A 26,248-nucleotide genomic window follows, 5' to 3' on the forward strand; every position below is an offset into this window, starting at 1 on the left:
TATTATTTTAGTTTTTAAAAAACGTACCATTGGCTTTTAAACACAGTTAATTTAAAAAACAAATACATTGAATATAACAAAGGAGAACTTAAATACGTGATACATTGTAATCGGTAATCCTTCTCGTACTTTCTCTACATTACACGTTTTGTGTATATAGCCTATACTGTTACCAGAGTACGATTTATGTTATCTGTAGAAGCTTATACTTAACAGTTCACTAAAATTATGTTGATTAGCCGTTCGTATTCATAACTTTACCAAGTAAACAACACGACTAAAATAAACGCTGTGTAACTGATGTGAGATCTTGTGCCTTTTTCCCAGGCTTTCGCACATCGGGTCTTTTCGTGCGTACACATTTGCTGCCTTGATCAGTTGCGAAATCTAACACATCATGCTCTTAAAGGTGTACGTAGTTAAAATTTAAGGTTGACTTTTGAACCAGAAAGCACTGTATGCCTCGTGAACTTTTACGAGGCAGTCACCAACAAAGTAACCTACATGGTAACTCGTAAGATGGGACAAGGTGTATGAAACAAAATTAGACATTAATGGTCATATTTGCTAAGCTGACAAATTTTCCCCAATGAAATACCCTACTATGTTAGATAATTATAGACTTATAGAGAAACAATTGCTTTAATAACGTAGTGGTTACATAAACCCCATGCTAAAAAGTCATTTTGGACTTTGAGTTTAAACCCAACAAAGTGTGTTCAAGTCTCACGCAACAGCTTTCCAAATGGGATAATGTTACCACAAAAATAAAGCAAATTCACGTAATTACAGAAGCAACACACAAAGCGAATAAAAGTATGTTTTAGCACTTTAGAATTACATTGCACATTTAAACAATATGCACTCGCATATACACAAGATAAACATAATACATTAAAATTATAAAGAATTAAAAATATACTTTTTAAAAAGAAAACCTGTTTATAAAAGAAGTAAGGTAAATAAGTTTTCGATTTGAAACTATTCAGAAAGCAAAGTGAAAAATTACAATTTTTCAATAAAATCTATAAGAATCTGGCACATTTTTCTCATCGCATGGTTCATAATTCAAATGTCGCCGTGGTAACTTTATAGGCTGGACAAAATTTCTTTAAGGTGACCGTGCCATTCTTCAGGCTGGTCCAAATAGCATGCGTGTCCTGCGTTTTTCATTTTAATTACACGGTTACCAGGTATTTGCTTTAAATTATTTAGAGAATGCTCTCCAAGTAGTTCATCATTTGCGCCTAAACAAAAATAGGAAGGTCTTAGTTTTAGTTAGTTTAATATAATCTAGCTAGAATAATATACCTAAAAAATAGTGGATATACTTAGAATATAGTGGATATACTTAGACGTATACATGTAAAACACCTCAATGACACTGAATGGACAATTTCATACTGGTGTGGTGGACACTAATTGACTACAGAATAAAGAAACAAATTCATAACTTATATTAACTTTTTCACTTTTTCTTACCATACACAATGAAAGTTGGAGTTTTTACTTTCCCATAAGCTTCTTGTGAATACTTTTCAGTCTCCACTGGCGCAATTGGTATGTAAGCTTGAACCTTATGCCCGAATTCTGAGTAATAATCATAAAAGGTAAAACGACATAAAATGATAGGTATAATATATATTATATAAATCATACCTGTTAGTAGGGATGCACATTACAGAATAATTAGGTATTCTAGAATATCCTAGAATACTTTATTTCGAATCTAGAATTCCGAATCTAGAATTTCGAATCTTTTTGTATTTATAGGAAAAAATAATTTTACCCACATAAGTCAGTTTATTGACTCTTTCATAGCAGCCTTGTTGGATCATGAGCTGTAAAATTATCAAAAATTGTACTATTGGGTAGTTTTTGCGTCATGAAACGTATAGCAGGCTATGAAAAGACGTTGTAAAACGTTTACTCTCGAAAGTCCCACAAACACAAAAATATTTATTTTTTAATTATTTAATTTCAAAAATTGTTAATATAGTGTATGAGATGACGTGTAATGACGTCATTAAACAGAATACCGAATCCCTTAATTAGATTCGAATACAAAAGGATTCGAATCTCATAGATTCGAAATTCTGTAATGTGCATCCCTACCTGTTAGTTTAAATTACCAGTATAATAGGCTACGCACTATTATTCATCAGGTTTTAAACCCGTAAATAAAATCTATTAGATACTAGGGGACTTTAAACTCATTTGCTACTAGCAAGAAGAGTCGGTTCTAGAGGCAGGCTGCAGTTTATGAAATTAACTAACACTTTAAACCTAGATTTAAATTCATTTACCCTTGGTTAAGTTTAAAGCTCTGGGCTTAGAAATCTAGTCATAAATGAACTAATGCTACTAATTATCATTGCGCGGGGGCAACAACAGTCACTATAACATGGGTGTTCTCTTTCACACACCTCATGCTTGCTTACGAGTTACCACATAATACATACCATGTACAAATGGTAGAGAATACTGTCCGCTCATTGAAGGACTTATAACGATTGCCTTTTCAATCGAAAATGCAATACATAAGTCAGATATGAACTTCCCTTTTTGCTCTGGAGGAAAAGTATCTTTTGATTTACCATAACCTGTACAGAAAAGAGTTTATTAGTTGATAAATTTTGCACAAAATGTGGAAAACGGTAATCCTTTAGCTGGTGGCCACCTGAAATTTTGGTTTCAAAATGTTCCTTAGGTCTCACTGATACTCATTGTATAATTTTTTTTTGAAAAAACTCGGGCGTTCGTGTCGAAAATTAACTTTGAAAGTGCGCGAAATCGTGCTGCGTCACCGTATTTTCCACATCAGCCGTTATGAATTAAACCAAGGTTGGATTATTACGTCATAGAATGCGTATTGTTACGTTTGATTCCTACGTTAAAACAGTGGGGAAAAACAAGGCTATACCGTCTTATAACGTATGTAATATACCACTATTGTGACGTAACAGACCGCGATTGTGACGTAATAAATGGTTAACCTTACGCAAATCAGACGAATTACGGTGACACAGCATGTTTTTGCGCATTTTTAAAGTTAATTTTCGACACGAACGCCCGACTTTTTTGAAAAAAAAATTAGACAGCAGGTATCAGTGAGGGCTATAGAATATTTTGAAACCAAAATTTCAGGTGGCCACCAGCTAAAGGATTACCGTGGAAAACATTATTACAAAGGATATGAAATCAACATCTGGTTAAATAATGCATAAATTAATCTGTAAACGCCGAAAGTTGTTTGTCACGTGGTCTTCAGTTTCCTATTTGTATGTTTAGGTATCTATGCTAACATCTTCAGGACATTGAGTTTAGCTTTGCGCTTCAGCTGGGAAAATGGGACGTTAGAGTTTTCCCCTGGCAGTGGATCTTAAGTATATTGCTGAATCTTATGCAAGTAATAACACATTATTTTTATGTAACACACACATGGTGATTTTATGATTTATACACCTTATGCTTATAGATAGTCAAGTTTTATACAGTAAAGGTATTGCGAAACACTTGAACTTGGGACAATTTGACAAAAATTTAATGTTTTACGACGAGGCACAGCATGAGAACACATGCTTGAGTACTTTGTGCATTTTATTCTTTGTTGAGATTGTACTAGTGCATTTACACTACATTCACAATGTATACTGTGAACTGAACATACACTTGCTAGGCCTATACAATAAAAACGTAAATGATTAACCATTTTACTTGCTTTGTACTTTTTTGCTTAGTAACGCCAAAAACATTAGTCTGAAACATTCTACTATATGTATCTAATGCACGAATAAACGGTTAGATCTTTTTACCTGGTAAATCGACTGCAATTGACCTGAATTTCCACCCCGCAAGTTTTTCTAATGTTTTCAAATCCAGCCATGTTTTTGACGAAAATCTCATTCCATGTAAAAGCAACACTGCTGTACTTGAAGAGACTTCACCAAATTGTTCATAATATATATTCAAGCCGCCGATATCAACGAAAGCCATAGTAATACTACAACTGTAGGTACACGCAGCCAAACAGTGTCTTGTATTTGTGTTTAAAAGCGCGCGTCTGGACAAACGAGTCGCAAGAAAAAGTACGTGACTAAGTTGCTGCTCTCTCGTCTATGGGGAAACACTACAGCAGCATAATCGTGTTTTGAGATCAAATCATTATCTCAGCTGACGTTAACTAAACTACAGACGGGCGGGGGGAAATGGGACAATTTTTATTCGATTTTCTCGTCAATTTGGCAGTAAAAAAAGAACATTCAAATTATAAAACCACATCCTCTCACAGATCGTTGGTAATTGTTTAAAACACGGTCAGGATATTGCGAGCTAAAGGTGTCCCATCTTTCCCCACCCTACTATATATTTTCCATTAAACAGAAAATTATCTTTATGTAATTTTTATACCACTTTGTTGGGGTAGCTTTATATTTAAGCGCTGGCGAAACAATGCTCAAATCGGCGCTTGTATTTATCAAATGTTGTTGACCTGTCCTAGCATGTAAGAATAAATAGGTTTTATTTACTTATGGTTGCCAGTGCCATGTCCACAGACCAGTTGCTGAAGCTATTGCAGTGTGTGGATAAAAATAACTGACTTATGGTTGGTTTGGTCATTTATATCCTTGAGGGTGGGAACTTGAGTGGCTTATCCATGGTTGCTAGTCCAATAATATAAACAAATATGTACAAATGTATTAATAAAGAACAGTAGGTGAACATAAACACGATACAACAAGCTTAGCTAGGAACATTATTATTATAACAAAAGATATGTTTTTTTACACAAAAGGCAGTGGTTTTATCAATTTTATACCAAAAATATTTGGAAATTGGTAACAGTTTAACCCATTTAAGTTGTTCAAAAACTAAAAAAAAAAATATATCATCTGTGTTATTATATCATCTGTGTTATAACCTTCTTTTTGGCATCAAATGAAAATCTGTTGCTTTTAAAAGGCTGGCTTTGATAGAATTCACTGAGGTTGTGAATATTAATTGCCTTTGCCTGAAAAAATAAAGAATTTGATTTGAATATGAAAAATATATTGGGTTCTAAATTAAAGATAAACAGAACTCTAATTAGCCATTGCACTTTTATTTACTGATTACAGTATTTTAAGCCTAAATTGTCACGCATAAATCTAAAAAAAATCACCCACTAAGTTGCATATGTGGTAACTCTTAAGCGGGCACGAAGTGAGTAAAACAGAACACCCGTGTTATAACGACTGTCAAAAAAAATAATTCAATTTTCCATACTTTAAAAGATTAAATTACCTTTTCCGATAATTCCTTCTCGGGAATAAGGGCATAATCTTGTACCTCGCCAAAACGATTTTTCTGGAATCGTCTTTGATCAGAAACCAATTGTCGCAAAATACAAAGAAGAAGTTCGTTGTTTCCTTTCTTGTAGTTGAGAAATCGCGAAAATGTCTGAAAGGATTTTAAAATCATGTTAAAAATAATTTTCTTTAGGCAATGTGTTAAAGTAATTTCTGTTTAGTGTCTTGCCTAAGGACACATAGTAAACATATGCTTATCAGTATTAGTATCGAGGACTAAACCCTGTAACATAAGACCGATTACTAATATATTAACAATATTTCGAATTGTGTATACATTAAGGCAGTGGTATTATCAATAAAGTGCCAACTTTTTGAGTTTGAAAAGTTAATAAAAACATGTGCAGTATCTTAGGCAAACAATAACCACACTTAATAAATCAAACTTACTTTTTTCACGCATTTTATAATATAGTAGGATGGGGGAAGATCGGACACCTTTAGCACATAATATCCAAATATCCTGATCGTGTTTTAAACAATTAACAACGGTCTATGGGAGTTGTGAGGATACGTTTTATTTCTTTGAATGTTCTTTGTTAAAGAAAATGGAATGAAAACGTGCCCCATCTTCCCCACCCTACTACACTAAAACTTTGAGTTGTATTTAGAAAATAAAACACAAATAAAAAATAAAACTCACCCTTTTCATGCTTCTCATGATACTGAACTTTTGCGTTTCTACGAAACTTTCCAAAGTTATTCTGATCGCGGTATTTACATCTTCCGAATTTACATGCGAACGAAGATGCATTCTTGCGTGCGCTTCCGCTAGCCGTATAATGGACTCTATGTGCCGAACAGTGATCGGAATACTTCCAGTTGCCATGGATTCTCGTCTTAGTTCCGAGTACATTTTTGCGATTTTATCTTGGTCTACTTGATGAAGTTTTGGGTCAACTTTTTCTTTAGCGTAGATGATGTATTTCTTCAGCAGCTCCTATGGTTAAAATAAGGTTAGAAGTTGGTAGGTCTATTAGTTTACAAAATGATAAGTTTAGAATCGTGTATGTCAGTTTTCTCAACCATTTTAGCTTGCAGTCTGGCAAAATTCTAAAACAAATTTTGCAGAAAAATAAACCCAATATATAACGACATCCAAAGTAGACCATGAACTATATGTTAGGTCACAGTGCCGCAAATTACAAAACTGGCAAATTTCTAAATCAGTCAAAGTTAACCGGCGGTTGAGAACCAATGGTATATGTGTAAGGTAGTTTGGAGTAATGAGCCAAATCTGGCCCAAATCTCATGTACCTTGGCATACCTCACATAAGGCCCAGACTCATATAGAATAGAATACAATTAGTTCAAAAGTTATCAGGTGTCTATACAAACAAGCAGATTCAAAGTAAATTGCATTCGTCACATTAATTATTGAGGTTCCTTATGCTTTCCAACTATGAGTGTGACTATCACCCAAGACTTTGTAAAAAATTCAAAAAATATACCGATCAAAAAATTAAAGACCTGTTGAAGCGGCTAACTTAGAAAAAAACATTTTTCATGCCCAAACCTGAGGTATTTTCTCAATATTTGAAGGGTTAAGTTCAGGTAATGGTTCGCCATCCACACCAGCAGCAGAAGGATGGTGTTTTCGATGACTACGAACGACAAAACGCGCAAGAAGTTCATCCCGTAACGTGTCAACCTGAAATACATGATATATAAAAAGTAAATGAATGAATGGAACTTATTTATCCTCACATGGCGGGGAAATAACAGTAGTTATAACATGGGTGTTCTGTTTCATACACCTCTTGCATGCTTGCGAGTTACCAAGTATTTAACTTTATGGGTGACTTCTTCTTTTTTATGTATGGATAACAATCTGGACAACCCATAAGTAACCACTGGGTTGAAGCAATTGTCGGTAAGGAACTTGCCCAAGGACACATACGTCCACAATGGTAGCAGTGTCCAGCCTTGAACCTATTACCTCTGGGTTAAAAACCACTGGCCCACAGCGCCAGACTAAGCAATACAACATTAAACTTCACACAGTTACTTTACATTACTATACCTGGTCCTTAACAACACACAAGACATCAAATCGAGACAAGATTGGTTCAGAAAGGTCAACATTGTCAGCAAAGGTCAACGAAGGGTCATATCGACCACCGATCGGATTCGCTGCAGCTATTACGCAACAGCGAGCCTGTACATAGAAATCATATAAAAATAAGGTATTTTTACAGGGTGTCTCTATTTACACACCTCATGTTCACTGTCAAGCCATAACATGAGTATTTTCTTATATGCTAGACACACATGGTGTATTCATACACCTCATGCTCACTGTCAAGTTATAACATGGGTGTCTTCTTATACACCAGACACACATGGTGTATCCATACACCTCATGCTCACTGTCGAGTTAAATTACATCTTACTTGTAGCGAAGTTATGATTCCAGCTTTTGATATTGAAATACTTTGCTGTTCCATAGCTTCGTGTATGCTTGTCCTATCAGCATCATTCATCTATGGATAAAAAGTTAACTTATAAAATACATAGACATCATAAGCCTAAGCCATAGCATAATATATCCCAGTGGCCCAGTACATTATAAAAGCAGGTTTGGTCCATATCCATATGTATTTGAATTTTTTGTGAAACAAATTTGGTGGCAGTGTTTTCAGATTAATGCTGAAAATTCTACAAAACACACCTTGTCAAATTCATCAATTAAACAGACTCCTTTATCAGCCAGCACGAGAGCTCCGGCCTCTAATGTCCATTCTTTAGTTACTGGATGACGTTGTACATATGCAGTTAAACCAACAGCAGATGCGCCTTGTCCCGTGCTAAAAACGGCACGGTTCGCTGTTTTTTCGACATACTTTAGGAACTGAGATTTGGCGGTACCAGGGTCTCCACACACCAGGATGTTAATGTCACCGCGGATCTGATTTACATTAAATTTTTCAGATATGAATAAACGTAATTATTTATTCTGGCGTGGCAGGGCAAGGACAGTTGTTAGAACACCGGGTTGTTTCATACACCTCATGCCCACTTACAAGTTACCACGTATGTAACTTAGTAGGTGATTATAATTTCTGATTTTTTGGTATCCATGGCTGACAACTTGGACAATCCATTAGTGACCACTGGAGCAATTGTCGTTAAGTGTCTTGCCCAAGGACACATACGCCCACAACGGTAGCAGCGACGAGCCTTGAACCATCTAGGTTTAAAGCCAAGGGCACTAACCACTTAGCCACGGCACCAAACTTTACTGCCAATATTAAAAAGCATACATATATTGTATATGCTATTTTTTTACAAAAATACCCATATAGTTATTACTTAAAAAATGCAAGTCCTTTATTACCTTATGCTTTCCACCAGGGTTCTTTGCCACTCCCCCAAACATAGCAAGAGCTATAGCACACTTGATGTATTCGTATCCATATATAGAAGGGGCTATGCTCTGTATAATCTATTGGAATTAATACACTGTTAATATAATGCTACAGAAATACGAATGGGAATAATTTATATTTAACCTGGGTGTTGGGGTAATAGCCCAACTCTGGCGTAAATCAAGGGTAAAAATATATTCTGTACGGGTGAGGTCCTACAGCATGGCACGCCATGGGGTCTAAGATTTAGACCCATCTTCCTTACCCTATTATAAATAAAAACAAAACTTACTCTTTCTCCGATACGTTCATCTTTTGATAAAGCAACGACTGTTCTAACATCTTCGTCAGTAAGCGCAGATGCGGCAAGTTTATCATCATTTCTTTCAACGTAGTTTGCCATGATAACCGTGGAAAAGACGGGGAACCCGTTCTTTGTGTTTAAAGATCCACTGTAGTTGTTGGTATAAATGCCAGTGATTTCCTGGGAATAAGTAGCGGGTAAGATGGATACTGTATTACGCTTTATATAAAAAGTACTTTGGCCTAAGATGTATACCTCTAGAATATTGTAAGGCATATTTTAAAATCAGGTTTTTTATGTTGTATTTTGGGGTAAGATGGATATGGTTAGTACATAACATCCCATATTGCCCAATTGCGTTTTGAAAAATTAAAAACGCTGTTTTAGAGCCATGAGGATATAGTTATATAATAAAATTCCCACTGTTTACCAATCATTAACAGATCTTATATTAAACATAGATATCATAAAGAAAACATGAATATCTTACCTAAAATATGGATATATTACGTAAAACCCACTTTACATAAATATCTTATATAAAACATAGACATCTTATACAAAACATAGACATCTTACCACTTCGTCTCCAGGATGACATGTATCAACCAAATCAGCGAGCAAAATCGCATCTTTTGAACGTGGTAATCTCCCTGCAGCTATTTTTCCTGGACTTTCTTGTATGGAAATACGCTGGTAGTTCTGGTACACTGTATGCTCCATATTTATCTCAAAAGGGCCGTAGCTTTGGCACTCTGGGATAAAAATCAAACAGTGTCATATTAAAATGTATACAGAAAAAGTGGTGTAGATTTATGGTATAAACAAAATTTATAGGCTGGAGTATTTTGACAATGAGCATAGGAGTAAAAATTTATTTTTTACAGTTTTATATACTTTTAATGTTATTTGTTTAATACCAAATAGGACGGAAAAATAGAAAGAAGGTGTCCCATCTTCCCCCACCCTACTATATGTATCTTTCTAAACTGGATTCAATTTATCTAATTTTTAATTTTAGTTTATTATATAAAACATACCAGGGCAAGCTCCGGGCTTAACTTCTTGGTTTTGATTTTGAAAATAAGGTCCAAGAATGTAGTTGCATTTCGGACAATCGTATTTTACGAGACGCAGTTGGGGTAAGATGGTTGTACAACTGTTCACTACACCGCTTGTTCGAATCAGTTGGTTTAAATGGAGTTGCCTATGTAAGAGAAATGAAGACATTTTTTTAATTGGTAGTTTTTTCATTAATTAGACACATATGTTGTGTATTCCATTGAGTTATAACATGGGTGTCTTCTTATACACCAGACACACATGGTGTATTCATACACATCATGCTCACTCTTGAGTTATAACATGTGTGTCCTCTTATACACTACACACACATGGTGTATTCACTATACATACACCTTACTCACTGTAAAGTTAGATGCAGACATAAATTCCTTTCATTACCACTTAATCAAAACCGCCGAACTTGTTAAAAGCCCAGTCCTAATCCTTACTGATTAATTAGTGCAAAAATATCAGAGTGAGCCTGCCTACCCTGCCACCCCAGGTTTGGCGCCTATGCACACATTACACAGTAATAAAACATTACCTGAGTGAGCGAATATCCTCAATAAGTGGAAGTTCGGAAATCCTGACGTGAATTTCCTTTGCAATATTTTCGTACTTAGGAAACATAGACAAAACAACATTTTTTGCAGCTTCGTCAAAAATTTGTAACATCTCAGTTGGAGCTTCAGGTAGGAAAAAAGCGAGTACCTCATGCGAACTGGCGAGCAGGTTATAATCGACAATGAGGCTTTCTTTATTTTCTGTAATTTGAATGTTTTAATAAAACTGAAACTTCGAAATATGGAAGGTATTTTATAAAGGCCAAGGCCCTACTGTAATGCAATTTATATATATATATAATTGAAGGAATTTTTTATCCTTGACAGGGCAATGATAGTAGTCATAACACTGGTGTTCTGATTCATCACCCCTTATAAGTTACCACATAGGTATCCAAGCATTTGGTTAGAGCAATTGCTGCTTAGTGTCTTGACAAAAACACATACGCCCACAAGGGTAGCAGCATCGAGCCTTGAACCCAGTATCTCTGCCATAAAGACAGAATAGTCCCCATAACTTATGTTCTGTTTCATACACCTCATATCCCCTTGAAAGTTAACTTTGTGGGTGACTACTTTGCAGCCCCAATGGTAGCAGCATCAAGCATTGAACTCTGTATCTCTGTGTTAAAATGCAAACGCGCTAACCACTTAGCCACAGCACTAAACACTTATTTTTCCAATTACCTTCTACCATCTGCTGAATTTTCTCTTTGAAAATATTGTTCCCTTTAGAGTTGACAGTTGTCCGTAAGAAGTTTTTAAACCTGTTATAAATCTCCAGCCTTGGTGCTTGCATTACCACCCACTCATCTACTGAATGTCCTTTTGTATCCTCAAGGTTTTCAATACTCTCAATCATCTAAAGACAAAATAAAGATTGAAAATAAATTAAAAAATATTCCAACTTTGTTTCCATTTTACATTTTTTACATTGTCTTGATTCTATTTTACACTTTTAACCCATGTAATTCAAGGTGTTTATTACTATCTATCATCTAAAGATTAAAATTAAATTGAAAAACTAACTTGGTATTGTGTTTGGGTGTTCTTATGCAACAAATCTAACTTATTGGATTTAATGTTTACTGATTAATGCAGTGCAGAAAACTCTAGAGTAGGTCTGCCTACCCTGCCACCCCAGGTTTGGTATTTATGTATCTAAAACTAGAAGAGAGCATAACATGAACATCTACAACTGATATAAAGGCATATGTTAAAGGAGTAGTTTCAAGCTGTGGGTGGTTCTATTTGGTGACTTTGGTGTATTTATACAAAACACACTTTTTGAAAATTTAACTGTTTTAAAACCAAAAATAAAAAAGTCGAGGATCTCACCTCATCTTCTTCCCCGCCCTCGGCAGCTCTTTCAGCCATTCTTCGTCTTCTACTCGGTCGCTCCCCATCTTCCTCGTCGCTCTCTGTCATAGAAATGATACGTTACAACAAATCATTAAAAAAATAAATGCTCTGAACTTTCGGCAGGAACTGTGTATGCGATTTTGTGGATGTAATACTCAATAGTATATAGTAGGGTGGGGGAAGATGGGACACCTATTCGTTCTATTTTCTCATTCCATTTGGTAGTAAACAAAGAAAATTCCAACAATTATAAAACCGTATCATCAAGACTCCCATAGACCGTTGTTAGTTGTTTAAAACAAGATTCGGATATTTAGATATTATGTGCTAAAGGTGTCCCGTCTTCCCCCACCCCACTATATCTATAAGTATTTTTGAAATACCTTAGAATGTAAATATATATACATGACAACTAATGCAAGTTGCGGCATGGCGGTGGTTGGGGCACTCAAAAACGTTTAAAACCTAATGCTTCACCCTTTAACCTAAAAATCTTACCTAAAAACTTAATTTTATTTAAAAAAATATGGTATATAAAAAAATTGTGACAGTATTTTTACCATAAAGCAATCCTGGTCTTATCCTTCCCTTTCCTAAAGCTTCTTCCCGATCTCTCTTCTTTAATAAACGGTCGACCTCCGCTCTCGCTGATGGAGACAACGCATCATATTCGTCATCGTCCATTACATTCCCATCGTAAACATCGAGCTCTGGAATCGCACGGTAATCTCTGGAAGATAAAAGAGGTTACTAGTTCAAGACTCGTCAGCGCTACCAGTGTGGGCGCATGTGTCCTTGAGCAAAACACTTAAAAACAATTGCTCCAACCCAGTGGTCACTAATGGGTTGTCTAAAATGTAAGTGATGGAAAAAAAACAAAAAATCACCTACAAAGTAACAAACTAGGTAACACGTAAGCTGGAACGAGGTGTATAAAACAGAACATCTGTGTCAAAACAACTGTTGATATAGAAATTCATTAATAGAAAGTACCCTGTTTTTAACATGGTTGTTTTTTAGGTGTTTTTGTTTATTATAAGTTCTTAAAAAGTACCCAGTTTTTTAAAAAAAACTAGCGATACTCTTCCGTACCTCTCCATCCTGTCTCCGAACAACTCCTCTCCCTCCCCCTCCTCCACCTCTCCGATGTTGCCTAGCAACGCGTCCGCTTCACTTTCATCTTGGAACGGAGGAAGATCCTCGTCATGAGCGGGACTTAATGCGAACGGAGCTCGGTTGGTTTGGTCGTCCATGTCGTTCTCAGAGCGATCCTAATGATGGAGATTATTTTAAATATTTTCCGAATCGGAAAGTGTATTTTTTTGCAAAAAGAATAAAAACACTTTCAATATTTTTAATATTAATAGACAATGTTGGTTTTATTTGTTGCGTAGATATGGAGGGTTACAAATATTTTTGCAATTTTCTGTAGCTGTAATTTGTCCGACCTTAAAATTAAACTATGAACCAAATCTGTTTGAAAATAAACATGTGGCTTGGCCATTTAAGCATTTTAAATTACAAAATTTACCGAGTATATGTGCCCATGTAAAAATTAACCGTATGCACTGTCCAGATCTCGCCAGGAAATGCCCTTTATTCTGCAGACTAAGACTGCACACGCTATTTATATTTGTAAATAGTAGTAATGTGATAATATATAAACGTACATAATTGAAAACCTAAATATGTTACTTACATCCATTTTTGTAGACTTCTTTGGCTGATTTATTCAAGAAAACAACGAAAAAATTCACAAAATCTAACAGAATCTGCACAAACAAAACAATGCTAAATAATGTGGCGGGAAATTACCACGCTTGGCTGGGATTCCCGCCAAAAGAAGTAATAGAAATGTTATAGTGGTAATATCGTAGGGGTGCCATTACATATTTTCTAAATTCTAACAAAAAAAGCAAAAATCACTATAACCTGCACTTTAAACAAGTAATTAAAATATAGTAAATACGTTTTTTTTAGTGGTAAATTTAGAAGTAAATATTTTTGGCAACAAAATAAAGATATATAGTAAATATTACTGTTTATAAAAGCTTACGAAAATGGAAGGTCCCGCCGAGATTTGAACTCGGATTGCTGGATTCAAAGTCCAGAGTGATAACCGTTACACCACGGGACCCTTACAAACATAGCACATGAAAAACTGTAAAAATCGATTCGTGAATGACCATTCAAAAATTACTACGCCCCTAAGGCACATAACGTAATCAAACATATGAGCGTCTGTCTGGAAATTGAAGGTATTTGTACAGCATTGGGTCAATTTAAGTCCAGGTCGTTGCATTGTGTTATACTTTCTTAAGATTTCATGCGTTTTCAACTTTTGCATTGATTTAAATTCTAACATTTACAGAATCTCGTGTTACCTATCTGTTTTGGTTCATAAATAAAACCAAATTGTTGCATCGTATTTATTTATTTAGTTTATAATTGAATGATTGGTGAAGTGATAAATGAACGAAACTTATTTATTCTGCTGTTCCGGAGCGTTGACATTTGTTATAACAATCGTATCATATTGCGTACACCTTGTGCTCCCTGGCGAGTTACAATTATCTATTCGTTATCCCATTTCAATATTTGAAAACGCATGATGGCGTGCCAGAGCCGATATTAAAATCTATAAAAGTGGAAGAACAAATAAATTCGGATTTTAATCTTATAATAATCTCAAAAATTCATTACTTTATTTATATTAGGTTAGGGTAAGATTATCCATTTTGTTTTCATTCTCTTTTTACGTTTTATTTGATAGTAAACACAAAATATTTACAAAATTTATAACCGCATCCTTACGGCTTTAAAAGAGCTGTTTTAATTGGTAAAAACAAAATTAAAAAATATAAAATAACATGTGCTAACAGTATCCATCTTACCCACAGTGATATTGCTGTAGTGTTGCACTTTATAAAGTTTAACCCATTTTGTTTAATCTGTGAAAGCATTTTGTTATCAGTTATAACAGGGTGTACAGTGGGTCAAGTATTCAACCGCAAACATGCATTGTCATGCCGAACTTACTAATTTAAAATTCTTATCAAACGACAAACAATTACGACGTCAAACTTTTATTACTATATAACGCCCACTGGTATGTCCAGGAGAAAGTAAATATATTAAAGTGAACTTCTGAACTTTTGAATGTAACTTACTTTATCCTCGCGTGGCCCGAAAAGTACATTTGTTATAACACGGGTTTAACCCCTCGCGCCAGCTTACGAGTTACCATGTATGTTACTTTGTGGGTGATGCTGCGTATAATGCTGCGTAAATGGCTATGACTAGGCAAAAGAAACGATAATACAGTAGATTCAATGCTTTCTTAAAGAGACATTAATCGCAAAAAATCATTGCTTTCTAATTATAAAATAGATTGGTGTAATGTATTTGAATCCTTTTATAGGTAATGCAACGGAGCGATGATTAAAAGTATTTTTAAACTGGCATTAATCGCTATGAAACATCGCCTATTCACAAGCAGTTGACTATATTTTGTCGTTCTATTTGGTAGTAAACAAAAAATATTTTTGTTATTATATAACCGCATCCTCACGACTCTAAAAGAAAGTTGTTAATTTACAAGCGGTAACACGTAAGCTGGCACGAGGTGTATACGACACAGAACACTCGTGGTATAGCAACTGTCGTTTCCCCACCATGCGAGGATAAATAAGTTACATTCATTTATGTTGAAAAAGTCGCAGGACAAAACTAGCATTCATAATTTATTTATTGAAGTTACGTCGTGGTAAAATTTGAGGAATTCGTGTTCGGTATCTTGTTTTACAACAGCGAACATGTTACGACAGTTGTTAAAAACACGCTGGGGGTAAAACTATTTGAGAAAACATTTTAAATAAAGTCTGGCTGCTAAAACAACGAATAGAAAAGAATTAGCAGAAAAGCGACAGTCGTCGTAATATACGGGTAGAAACTAAATGAGGAAAAGTATCAAATAAAGGAGGAGGTTGTATATCTCTTTGAATAGAGTAAAAAATTAATGTTAGGTGCAAAAAGCACTGTTTTCACAACAGTTTCAATGCAAACATTACAGCCCATATAAATGATATAGTAGGGTGGGGGAAGATGAGACACTTTTAGCACATAATATCTAAATATCCTGATCGTGTTTTAAACAATTAACAACGTTTTATGGAAGGCTTCAAGATACGGTTTTATCATTCTTTGAATTTTCTTTGTTTACTACCAAATGAAATGAAACGGTGTCCCATATCTTCCCCCACTCTAGTATAACATAACAGTTGTTTATCTCTTCGAGTACAGTAACAAGGATCCGATTAGGTGCATTAAACGCTGATTTTTATATCAGTCTCAATGCAAATATGCTGACAGCTTATATGTATGATACGATTTTCATCTCAAACGTTTCGGTAAAAACTAGAACCGCCTTTAGCTATATAGCCTCACTTTTCATACGAAACGTTTGGGATCCAAAATCGTATATACATATGGGCTATCATTTTTGTACTGAAACTGACCAAAATCCGCGTTTTATACACCTAATCAAATCTTTGTTATATTGTATTCGAAGAGCTAAACAAACTGTTATGTTATATTTAGAAGTCAGGCTGTTATTTAATCCTTTATATATGCAGTCATGTTCGTATTTAAAGAGAGTAAAAACAGCGAAAAAACCCACGTACATTTCTTACATTTGTGAAATTCCACCCTCTGTGTTTTTGTATGTATACTGGTAGCCGTGATAGACTGTTTATGTTCCCAGAAACGACAGACGTGGTCTACTACGCGCTAATAATAGCGAATGTTACGCTACAGTGGTCAGTGCTCAAACACAGTAACTCAAACGAAAAGAGGTCGCCGTTTTGTCGAACAGTTCAGACTAGAATGGGCCATGAAACGCACAGCGAATTTCAGACGCATATTCGTATAGGTAAAATTTGTTCGGATTTATCTCTTCGAATATAGCAGCAAAGATCAAATTAATTACAGCAACGAAAAGAAGGAAATTTAGCCGCAAACCAACAGTCGTTAAAACACCAGTATAAAGCTTAAAGAGTATATGTGTTCTGTAGCTGTATAGGTAAAGTCAGAGAGCTTAATGTATTCTTGTAAGGTAACATGATACTAAAATCTTAAATTAAGACCAGAGCTACGCTTTATTTTAACTTGTAGTAGGGTGGGGTAGAATGGGACATGTTTTCAATCTTTATTATCGTCCCATTTTGTAGTAAACCCGTATAACCGTAGACCGAAATAGCGTTGGTAGTCGTAAAATAAAACACGATTAGAAAATATGGGATTTAGGTGCTTACGGTATCCCATCTTACCCTAGAGTACTATATATATATACATATATACTTTTTCAGGTATCAAGAACTGATAGCAAATTTGCGCAAAACTTAACACCGAAATGAAATGGTTATATATATTAGTACTGATTTTCCTGTACTTCGTTTACTTACTCGTCGGTGCGGGCGTTTTTGTGGCACTTGAATTTTCAAGAGAAGAATTAGAATGTCAAAGAACCATTACAGAAATCGGCGAAGTTGCGGCAAAAGTGAATTCAAATCTTTCAAACGCTAATGGCAGCAACGATAATTTAACGGGCGAGGATTTTAGAAATCTTATACAGGTAAAAATGTAATTATACCTTTAGTAATAAATGTGTATTGCCATGGCTAAGTCATTAAATATAATTAATGTAACTTGCTTTATCCTCGCGTGGCCGGAAAACGACAGTCTTTATAACACGGGTGTGCTGTTTCATACAGCTCGGGCTTACGGGTTACCACGTGCGTAACTTTGTGAGTATTTTTATATACGTATATATATATACTGCATGGCTGACAGTTTAGGAAATCCTTTAGTGACCACTGGGTTGGAGAATAGGTATGACGTTTTGAACAATACGTATAGATAGGCAGTACTGTACTGAGAAATATGCAAACTGTTTCCAAAATCCAAGTCTCAATACGTAAGCCTATACGTAAGCCTATACGTATAGATAAGTAGTAATTTTCTGTGTAATAGGCAAACAATGGAACAAATCCCCAGCCCTCGCTAAAGAAATGCACCCGTACACAGTTATAGAGCCTACCTTTTGTTAAGCGATTCTATTGATCAAAACCGAATCGGTCGTTACGCTAGAATGAGTATGGAAAGTTTCCCCCTAATGCCTACGTCATACTCACCCCAAATAGCCTACAACGGCTACCAAGAAACCTATATTACGGAACAGATGGAACACCTTTTTATTCTATTTTCTTGTCCCATTTTATAGTACACAAAAAAGATTCAAAGAATTATAAAACCAATTCTTACGACTCCCATAGACCGTTGTTAATTGATTAAAGCACGATCAGGATATTTAGATATTATGTGCTAAAGGTGTCCCATCTCCCCCCAGTACTATATCTATCACGGTAAGCACTTTTCAGTGCTAACTATATTGAAAGTTTGTCTTCCCGCTATACTACATGACAGTTACTACCGACTTAACTGTTCAAGTTATAACCGTTAGTGGTGATAATAAAAGTTGAAGAGACCAAACATCTGGTATTTGATAAAGCAGTCAGAACCCGTCCGAAGACCTATATAGGCGTTCAGTCTAACTAAGATTACGCACCTTCAGAAGTCAATATACAACTTCTATTATAGCAGAAACAACAGCAACAAACGGAACGCCGAAGCTTTTATAATGGGGGTCTTAAATATATGGTATACAGTGCGTAGGTGGTATTATAGCTTTTGTTACGCAGTCAGTCGTAAAATTGTACGCCCTTTTTATTGGATTATGGTAGTGTATAGTAAAAATCGTCAGATTTAAAGTCTTTTTTATCTGTTTGTTTATGTATAGTACTGTAGGGTAAGATGGATACTGTTAGCACATATTATCCCATATTTTTCGATTGTATTTTTAACAATTAACAACGTTTTTTAAAGTCTTAAGCATACGGGTATAGAATTCTATGAATGTGCTTTGTTTACTACCAAACGGAACGAAAAACAGAATAATAAAAACGAGTCCCATCTTTCCCCAACCTACTATATATATAGCAATTTAATTAAAATATATATAAAAAACATGTTTAAATTAAACTAAACTTATTTTACAGTTAATTCGTGAAGCCCCACAAAACGGAGTTCAATTCGATTCAAATCAAACTGCGAGCTGCGCACACAACTGGGATTTTCATAACGCACTTTTCTTTGCTGGGACAGTTGTTACTACTATAGGTAAAATACGAATTAACAATTATTTACTGTAGTATAGTAGGGTGGGGGAAGTTGGGACACATTTTAACTCTATTTTCTCGTCCAATGTGGTAGTAAACAAGGAACTTTCAAAGAATTATAAAACTATATGCTCAAGACTCCCATAGACCGTTATTAACTGTTTAAAACACGATCAGGATATTATGCGCCAAAGGTGTCCCATCTTCCCCAATCCTACTATACATAATTGGGTCTAAATACAGAAAACAATCACCCACAAAGTTATATACGTGGCAACTCGTAAGCGGGCACGACGTGTATAAAACGGAACACTCGTGTTTTAAATACTTGTCGTTTTCTGGTCACGCGAGGATCAAGCAAGTTACATTCATTCAATGCTGGTATTGGTACAGTAGTACACGACCCTAGAAATATAGCTTTTGTGCGCTTTAATTGAAGGCAGAATCAATTGTATTGAAATAATCGACATTTTAGCATAAAGAACCTGCTAGTTAAAGTAATAATACCATATGTTCGACAATAAAACTGAATAGAGTAATCGCCCTTGACACTCAGTAACGAAATTTCTATTTTGGTGTATTAGGATAATAATATACAGTTATAAATTTAATTGGCATAAGTCTTATTGTAACTACCATGTAATTTAACTACAATTGCTGCTTTTGGTATACAAATTATGAACATAAAACGTTTTGCTCACTCTTAAATTCAAATACCTTATCATACTTAATTGAATGTATTGTTGGGTGCCATAAAATACATCTTAAAATGGGACACCTTTAGCACTTAATAACCAAATATCCTGATCGTGTTTTAAACAGTTAACAACGGTCTATGCGAGTCGTGAGGATACGGTTTTATAATTTTTTGAATGTTCTTTATTTACTTCCAAATGGGATGAGAAAATAGAACAAAAAGGTCTCCCATCTTCCCGAACCCTACTGTATAAAAAAAATTAAATGTTATATAAAGATTATCATTTTTCGTAGGTTATGGAAATATCAGTCCCCAGACATTTGGCGGGCGAGTGTTCTGTATCTTCTATGCGGCAATAGGAATCCCGCTTTTCGCAATAATGTTTGCAGCTATCGGAGAAAAATTGTCGAAACTATTCAAAAGATTGGACACAAAACTTACAAAAAAGGTAATGCGATAAAATATCATTGTAACTCGTAAGCGAGGACGAAGTGTGTGGAACAGAACACCCCCGACTATAATAACGACTGTCGTTGCCCCAAGCTGGACTCTGCCCCTTTTTTAATACGAGGTATATGAAACAAAACACCCGTGTTATAACGACTGTCGTTGCCCTGCCATGAAAGGATAAATAAGTTACATATTCATTCATTCATTCATTCATTCATTCATTCATTCATTCATTCATTCATTCATTCATTCATTCATTCATTCATTCATTCATTCATTCACTCATTCATTTATTTACTTATTTATTCATTCATTCATTCTCTTTTTATTCATTCATTTATTCACTTATTCATTCAATCACTTATTTATTTATACAGACTCGAAGTTCGATTCTACGCAAAGCATTCGTGTTCGTAGTCACTGCTGGGACGTTGCTGCTGTTCTGTTGCGTCATACCAGCGTTTGTATTCGTAGCTGTAGAGAAGTGGGACTACAACGAAGCGTTCTATTACTCGTTCATAACCCTAACTACCATTGGCTTTGGGGACTTTGTAGTCGGTAAGTTACAGTTACGACCTAAACAAAATAAAAAATAAACGTTTAATTTTTTTTCAAAAAAAATAGACAAAGAACGCTGTTTTAGTATTGTATATGTTGTTGGGGCAAGATGGTCCACATTTTAATGAAGTATAGCGGGGATATAACGTATAGTAGGTTGGGGTAACATGGTCCCTATATCCATTCTCTTTTATCGTCCCATTTGGTTGTAAACAAAGAATGTTCAATGAATTATATAACCGTATCCACACTAAAAACGTATATACTCTAAAAGAGCGTTATTAGTTGTTAATTGATAAAAAAAACATTAGGAAATATGGGATATTATGTGCTATCATACCCATCTTACCCCACAGTATAATGTATATAAGTTCTTTGTTAATTTTACGGACAGCGTGTTTTTATTCTATCCACTAATATTAAGCGTTTTTTTCATTTTAACTTTTAATGCACTTGCATTTGGAGAATACGGAAAAGGTAAGTTTTATTTAGGTAATTGTTTTTAAACCGGCCAATTTAAGAAGATACCGTGACTTACCATATATAGAGGGTGGGGGAGATGGGACACCCTTTCATTATATTTCTGGTCGCTATTTGTAGTAAACAAAGAACATTCAAAGAATTATAAAACTGTATCCTCACGACTTCCACAGACCGTTGATAATTGTTTAAAACACGATCAGGATATTTGGATGTTATGTGCTAAAGGTGTCCCATCTTTCCCCACCCTACTATATACAAGTTATGTAGCAATTTTAAACCGTGTTTTAACTGCAATATATTTCCTAATCTAACCTTTACTGAATCAAGAAATAAATTAATGTTTTTTCAAAGGTACCGATGCGGACTTGAGCTATGCAACTATATATAAGGTCGCAGTTTACTTATGGATTTTATTCGGCTTAGCTTATATGGCAACAGTAATCAGCATTGTTAGTGGATATATGCACGATACAGGTGAAATAAACTCGTTTTCTTTAGTTTCAATAAAAACATCATAGCCTATATATGTAATATACTAGTGTGGGGGAAAATAGGACAGTTTTTCATTCTTTTTTTTCGTCACATTTGGTAGCCTAGTAATAAAGAAAATTTAAAGAATTATATAACCGTACCTACACAACTCTTATAGACCTTTATTAATTGTTTAAAACACGATCAGGATATTTGAATATTACGTGCTAAATGTGTCACCTCTTACCCACAATACTAAAAATATATGATGTAATTATACCCACAATAAAGATAGTACATAGAAAAATACCCACAACAGTATTTTTGTGCGGAAATTTGAATTTTATGTTTACTATGGCTAAATACAGCAGTGCGGAACGGTTTGCCAATAATCTGGTTCTGTTATGCTTGTCCATACAGTGGTCAATAAAACGACACAAGATTTGTTTAATCTAAACGACTGTTGGCGTTATAACGTCATACGCATAGATATCATATCCCGCTTAATTTAACAAAATGTTATTGGCATATGGTGTGCTCAAAGGACCGAGTATAATGAAATGTTTATATAGAAAATTTTATATATAGTATAGTGTAGGGTAAGATGGATACTCTAAGTATATAGTTACCTAAAATTTGAACCATGTTTTACGGTTTTATAATTGAATGAATGAATGAATGAATGAATGAATGAATAAATGAATGAATGTAACTCACTTTATCGTCGCATGGTGGAAAACGACAGTCGTTATAACACGGGTGTTCATACACCTCGTGCCAGCTTACAAGTTACCGTGTATGTTACTTTGTGGGTGAAAATTATGTAAATATTCTTTGTTTACTACTAAATAGGTCAATAAAAGAGTACAAACAATCTTTCTACCGTAACCTATATATGGTAAAATCGAAAGCAATTCCAAAATTTTTTGATCATTTTAGGAATTTCAAACCGAAAGAACACCAACGAATTATACATATTACAAATAAATCAGTTTTTAAAAAAGCTTATAATAAATATCACATAATAGTTAATTAAATAAACCCAAACCTACAGTTTCTTTTTAACCTATTTTAAAATAAAACCCAAAATTGACAAAGGATGTGTTTGGCTATTACGCAACGGCGAAAGTTTTTAAACCAACATGTTTGTTAGAATGACTCGTGTTTTTTTGTTCTGGTATGCAAGTTATGTTTGAACTTAATTAAAGCGAGGCTTGGCGTTTGCTAGCGGAAACCGCAGCCCCGTATGGCAATAATAACAATTCTACCACGCCTGTACTAATATAAAGGCAGTTTTAAAAGTCATTTTTTAAATGGATGGATGTTAGCCTACTTGTTTTGTTCTCGCGTGACGGGGCAGATAAGATATTCGTTATAAAACGGGTGTTCTGTTTCATAAACCCCGTGGCAGCTTACGAGTTACCACGTATATGTCACTTTGTGGGTAATTATTTTTTGAAGTTTTTAATGTGTGCCTGGCAATAGAGACACCCCATAAGCAACCACTAAGTTTGGGAGTCATTATTCCAACCCAGTGGTCACTATTGGGTTGTAGCACCCTAGGTGTCTGCATAATAGTCTAACTTTGGCCTAAATCTTAAGCCTCATAGCGTGACACACTGTAAGACCTCACCCACGTAGAAAGTTGGTTAGCGCGCCTGCCTATAATCAAAGGTAGCGGGTTCAATGCTCTTCGTTGCTACCATTGTGGGCGTATGTGTCATGGGGCAAAACACTGAACTGCAATTTCTCTAACCCAGTGGTAATCAGTGGATTGTCTAAATTACCAGCCACACATAAAAAAGTGAATAATCCTCTCCAGCAAAATAATCACCCACAAAGTAAATCGCAGCAGGGGGTAGTTTATGGAAACAAAACAAAACTAAACCACTGGTGACAGTAGTTTTATTACTTTTCAATGGGTCTGCAAACGTCATTTTAATTGCACATTAATAACGGCATTACAAGTAGCTTTCATTAAACGTTTCCCAACAACAGGATGGTATATTGGTAGCTATACAGGCATTCGTCAGTGCCTATAAATTGGGTCCAAATTAAAAATATGAGTGGGAAATTGAAAGGTAAATCAGAAATATTAGAAATTTGATTTTTTTTTAATTAAAACTCTCCCAAAAATGCGATTTCATAATCGTTTAATTGAAACCATTTTAGTCACTTTGTACGAACAGTGTCTTTATAAAAACTATTTCTTTAACGAAATAGTTGTCTGCTTTAAATAATTAATTACAATCGACTGTGAGTTAAATGAATGTGACTTATTTATACTTGCGTGACTGCGCAACGACAGTCGTTAAAATATGAGTTTTCATTTTCACATACTCGTGCCCGCGTTACCAAATTTTAAAAATTGTGACCGCTGGGTTGAGAAGTTAAGTAATTACTTAAGTTTAATTCTAGTTAATTCAATCCTACATTTACTTACACGATTCCCATACATACCCATATACAAATATCACAGTTGTTTTATTGTTTACAAATCCTATACCTATACACGACATTTTTATCTTTTAACCTTTTTTTGACTATTTTTTGACATTTTTTAAACCAATTTTTGATTTGCAGCAAAACCTAAGAAAAACGACAGTAATACGTCTGCCAAGCCAACAGAAGACGGCGTGGACGGTGAGTTTCACGTCACTGAAGACGAAGTGATACCTAACAAGTATATTCACGAAAATGAACTTCCGCTGGATGGTGATAGCACGTCGAACAAAGTCTCAACGGTGGCATTTTAACATATTGTATACCCTTTTTTGAATGATGTTTAGTAGCATGAGGTATAGGACATATTTTTTACTCTATTTCTTGTCCTATTTGGTAGCAAAGAAAGAATATTTACAAAATTATGTCACCGTAGCCCTGCGACTTTAAAAGAGCGTTGTTTGTTGTTAAGAACACGATTAGGAAACATGAGAAGTTAACCCAAATAAGTATCCTTATATTTCACCGTATATTTATATATGTTAAAACACAACAATGCCACTGTAACGACCGCAGTATTGCGGGTTCGAATCCGCGGTAGTTTAGAGGTAATGCAAATTATTTTTTATTCATACATGTTTATATACTCAATACGCAAATAAATTTTCTACGACGAATGATCGAACTTATTTATTCTTGCGTGCTGGGTCAACGACAGTCGTTATAACACGGGTTCTATACGTTTATACAACTAATACCCGCTAACTATAGTTACCGAAACCTATACGAGACACCTAGGTAACAAACCATTAAGTGTCCTACTCAAAGACACATACGCCACAAGGGTGGCAGTGTCGAGCTTTGAACCCGTTATGCTCTAGTCTCATTCGGAAAATATATTTATAGGTAGATTCAAACTGATATAAAACGCCCAAAATATATTTCAGACTATACGTGTTTTTTACTATAGGTATAGAGTAGGGTGAAGGAAATTCGGACAATTTATAACTTTATTTTCTCGTATTATTTGGCAGTAAACAAAGAACATTCAATAAACTATAAAAAGGTATCCTCCCGACTTCCATAGACGGTTGTTAATTGTTTAAAACACGATCAGGATATTTGGATAATATGTGCTAAAAGTGTCCTATCTCCCCCCACCCTACTATACGTTATAGATTCTGTCACCTATTTTTCTGCCTGCAAAATGTTCTGGTAATTCTTGTAACCAAGCGACAACAAGGTGCATTGCGGTCAGTTTACCACGAATATGTAACAGCCCTAACTTTTCACCGAAATTTTAAAACAACTAACGTACACGACTAATAAAGGAAATTTGTTAACGGACGCAGTACCGTACAGACAGTGTAGACTAGAAAAGGTATAGAACTGCATTAGGCGCCAGAATTAGCCATTTGTAAACGTCAGAACGTATTAGCCTACTCGGAAATTCGAGTAGTGGTTCTATACTTCATTTAGCTTTTGAGGTCGTTATTATACTTTACGTGACGTGTATGTCCATAGTCGAGTTGCTGAAGCTATTGCAGTGTGTGGATAAGTATATATGACTTTTGGTTGGTTTGGTCATTTGTATCCTCGTGGGTGGGAACTGACCTATCCATGGTTGCCAATGCTATTACAATGTGACAAAAAGCAGGTATTTTATTTCTAAGCGTGTGCATACCCAGACTTTTGGTTGGTTTAGTCCAGAGTTAGTAGGTTTAGTCAAGACTACAAGCGCTATATACAGTTACTACATTAGAATAACACAGTAACTAAAACATACACAGCCGTATATAACTCCCTTACACGGTTAAACATTAGTAATTCTTACTTTTACAAAGTCATGATCTTACAGTGTAGAAAGTCCACAGAACTTGTAAGTAAGATGACACCTACAGC

At 35.0% G+C, this 26,248-nt stretch overlaps 3 protein-coding genes and 1 non-coding gene across 6 annotated transcripts; 1 reads left to right on the plus strand and 3 right to left on the minus strand.

The window, feature by feature from the left end:
• Positions 1-623: 623 nt before the first annotated feature.
• LOC149734796 (putative protein-lysine deacylase ABHD14B) lies at positions 624-4,184 on the minus strand. Its single transcript, XM_089879477.1, has 4 exons — positions 3,816-4,184; positions 2,463-2,603; positions 1,483-1,590; positions 624-1,247 (listed from the first exon to the last, which is right to left on the minus strand). The coding sequence occupies exons 1-4, from the start codon at positions 3,994-3,996 to the stop codon at positions 1,090-1,092; spliced, it is 588 nt and encodes a 195-aa protein (XP_089735603.1). The 5' UTR covers positions 3,997-4,184; the 3' UTR covers positions 624-1,089.
• Positions 4,185-4,678: 494 nt separating this feature from the next.
• On the minus strand, positions 4,679-13,852 carry LOC149734797 (DNA replication licensing factor mcm2-like). The gene is made up of 17 exons (XM_089879441.1): positions 13,710-13,852; positions 13,103-13,281; positions 12,571-12,740; positions 11,987-12,069; positions 11,336-11,510; positions 10,630-10,849; positions 10,061-10,227; positions 9,600-9,775; positions 9,009-9,200; positions 8,686-8,793; positions 8,020-8,256; positions 7,742-7,831; positions 7,372-7,506; positions 6,865-6,999; positions 5,992-6,288; positions 5,284-5,439; positions 4,679-5,011 (listed from the first exon to the last, which is right to left on the minus strand). The coding sequence occupies exons 1-17, from the start codon at positions 13,713-13,715 to the stop codon at positions 4,901-4,903; spliced, it is 2,637 nt and encodes an 878-aa protein (XP_089735567.1). The 5' UTR covers positions 13,716-13,852; the 3' UTR covers positions 4,679-4,900.
• Positions 13,853-14,075: 223 nt separating this feature from the next.
• On the minus strand, positions 14,076-14,147 carry Trnaq-uug (transfer RNA glutamine (anticodon UUG)). Its single transcript has one exon. It is a non-coding gene; the product is annotated as a tRNA-Gln (tRNA).
• Positions 14,148-16,899: 2,752 nt separating this feature from the next.
• LOC149734799 (potassium channel subfamily K member 10-like) lies at positions 16,900-25,023 on the plus strand. Of its 3 annotated transcripts, none has more exons than XM_089879471.1 (6): positions 16,900-17,123; positions 19,126-19,246; positions 20,236-20,390; positions 20,770-20,950; positions 21,785-21,907; positions 24,488-25,023. In XM_089879471.1, exons 1-6 carry the CDS (start codon positions 17,109-17,111, stop codon positions 24,658-24,660), a joined length of 768 nt encoding a protein of 255 aa, XP_089735597.1. In that variant the 5' UTR covers positions 16,900-17,108; the 3' UTR covers positions 24,661-25,023. The 3 variants fall into 3 exon arrangements, with proteins under 3 accessions (XP_089735597.1, XP_089735596.1, XP_089735598.1); XM_089879470.1 differs by lacking the exon at positions 16,900-17,123 and adding an exon at positions 17,353-17,642; XM_089879472.1 differs by lacking the exon at positions 16,900-17,123 and adding an exon at positions 18,528-18,727.
• The last annotated feature ends 1,225 nt before the right edge of the window (positions 25,024-26,248 follow it).

This window comes from Ciona robusta, chromosome 6, assembly GCF_009617815.1.
Source record: "Ciona robusta chromosome 6, ASM961781v2".
Taxonomy (NCBI): Eukaryota; Metazoa; Chordata; class Ascidiacea; order Phlebobranchia; family Cionidae; genus Ciona; species Ciona robusta.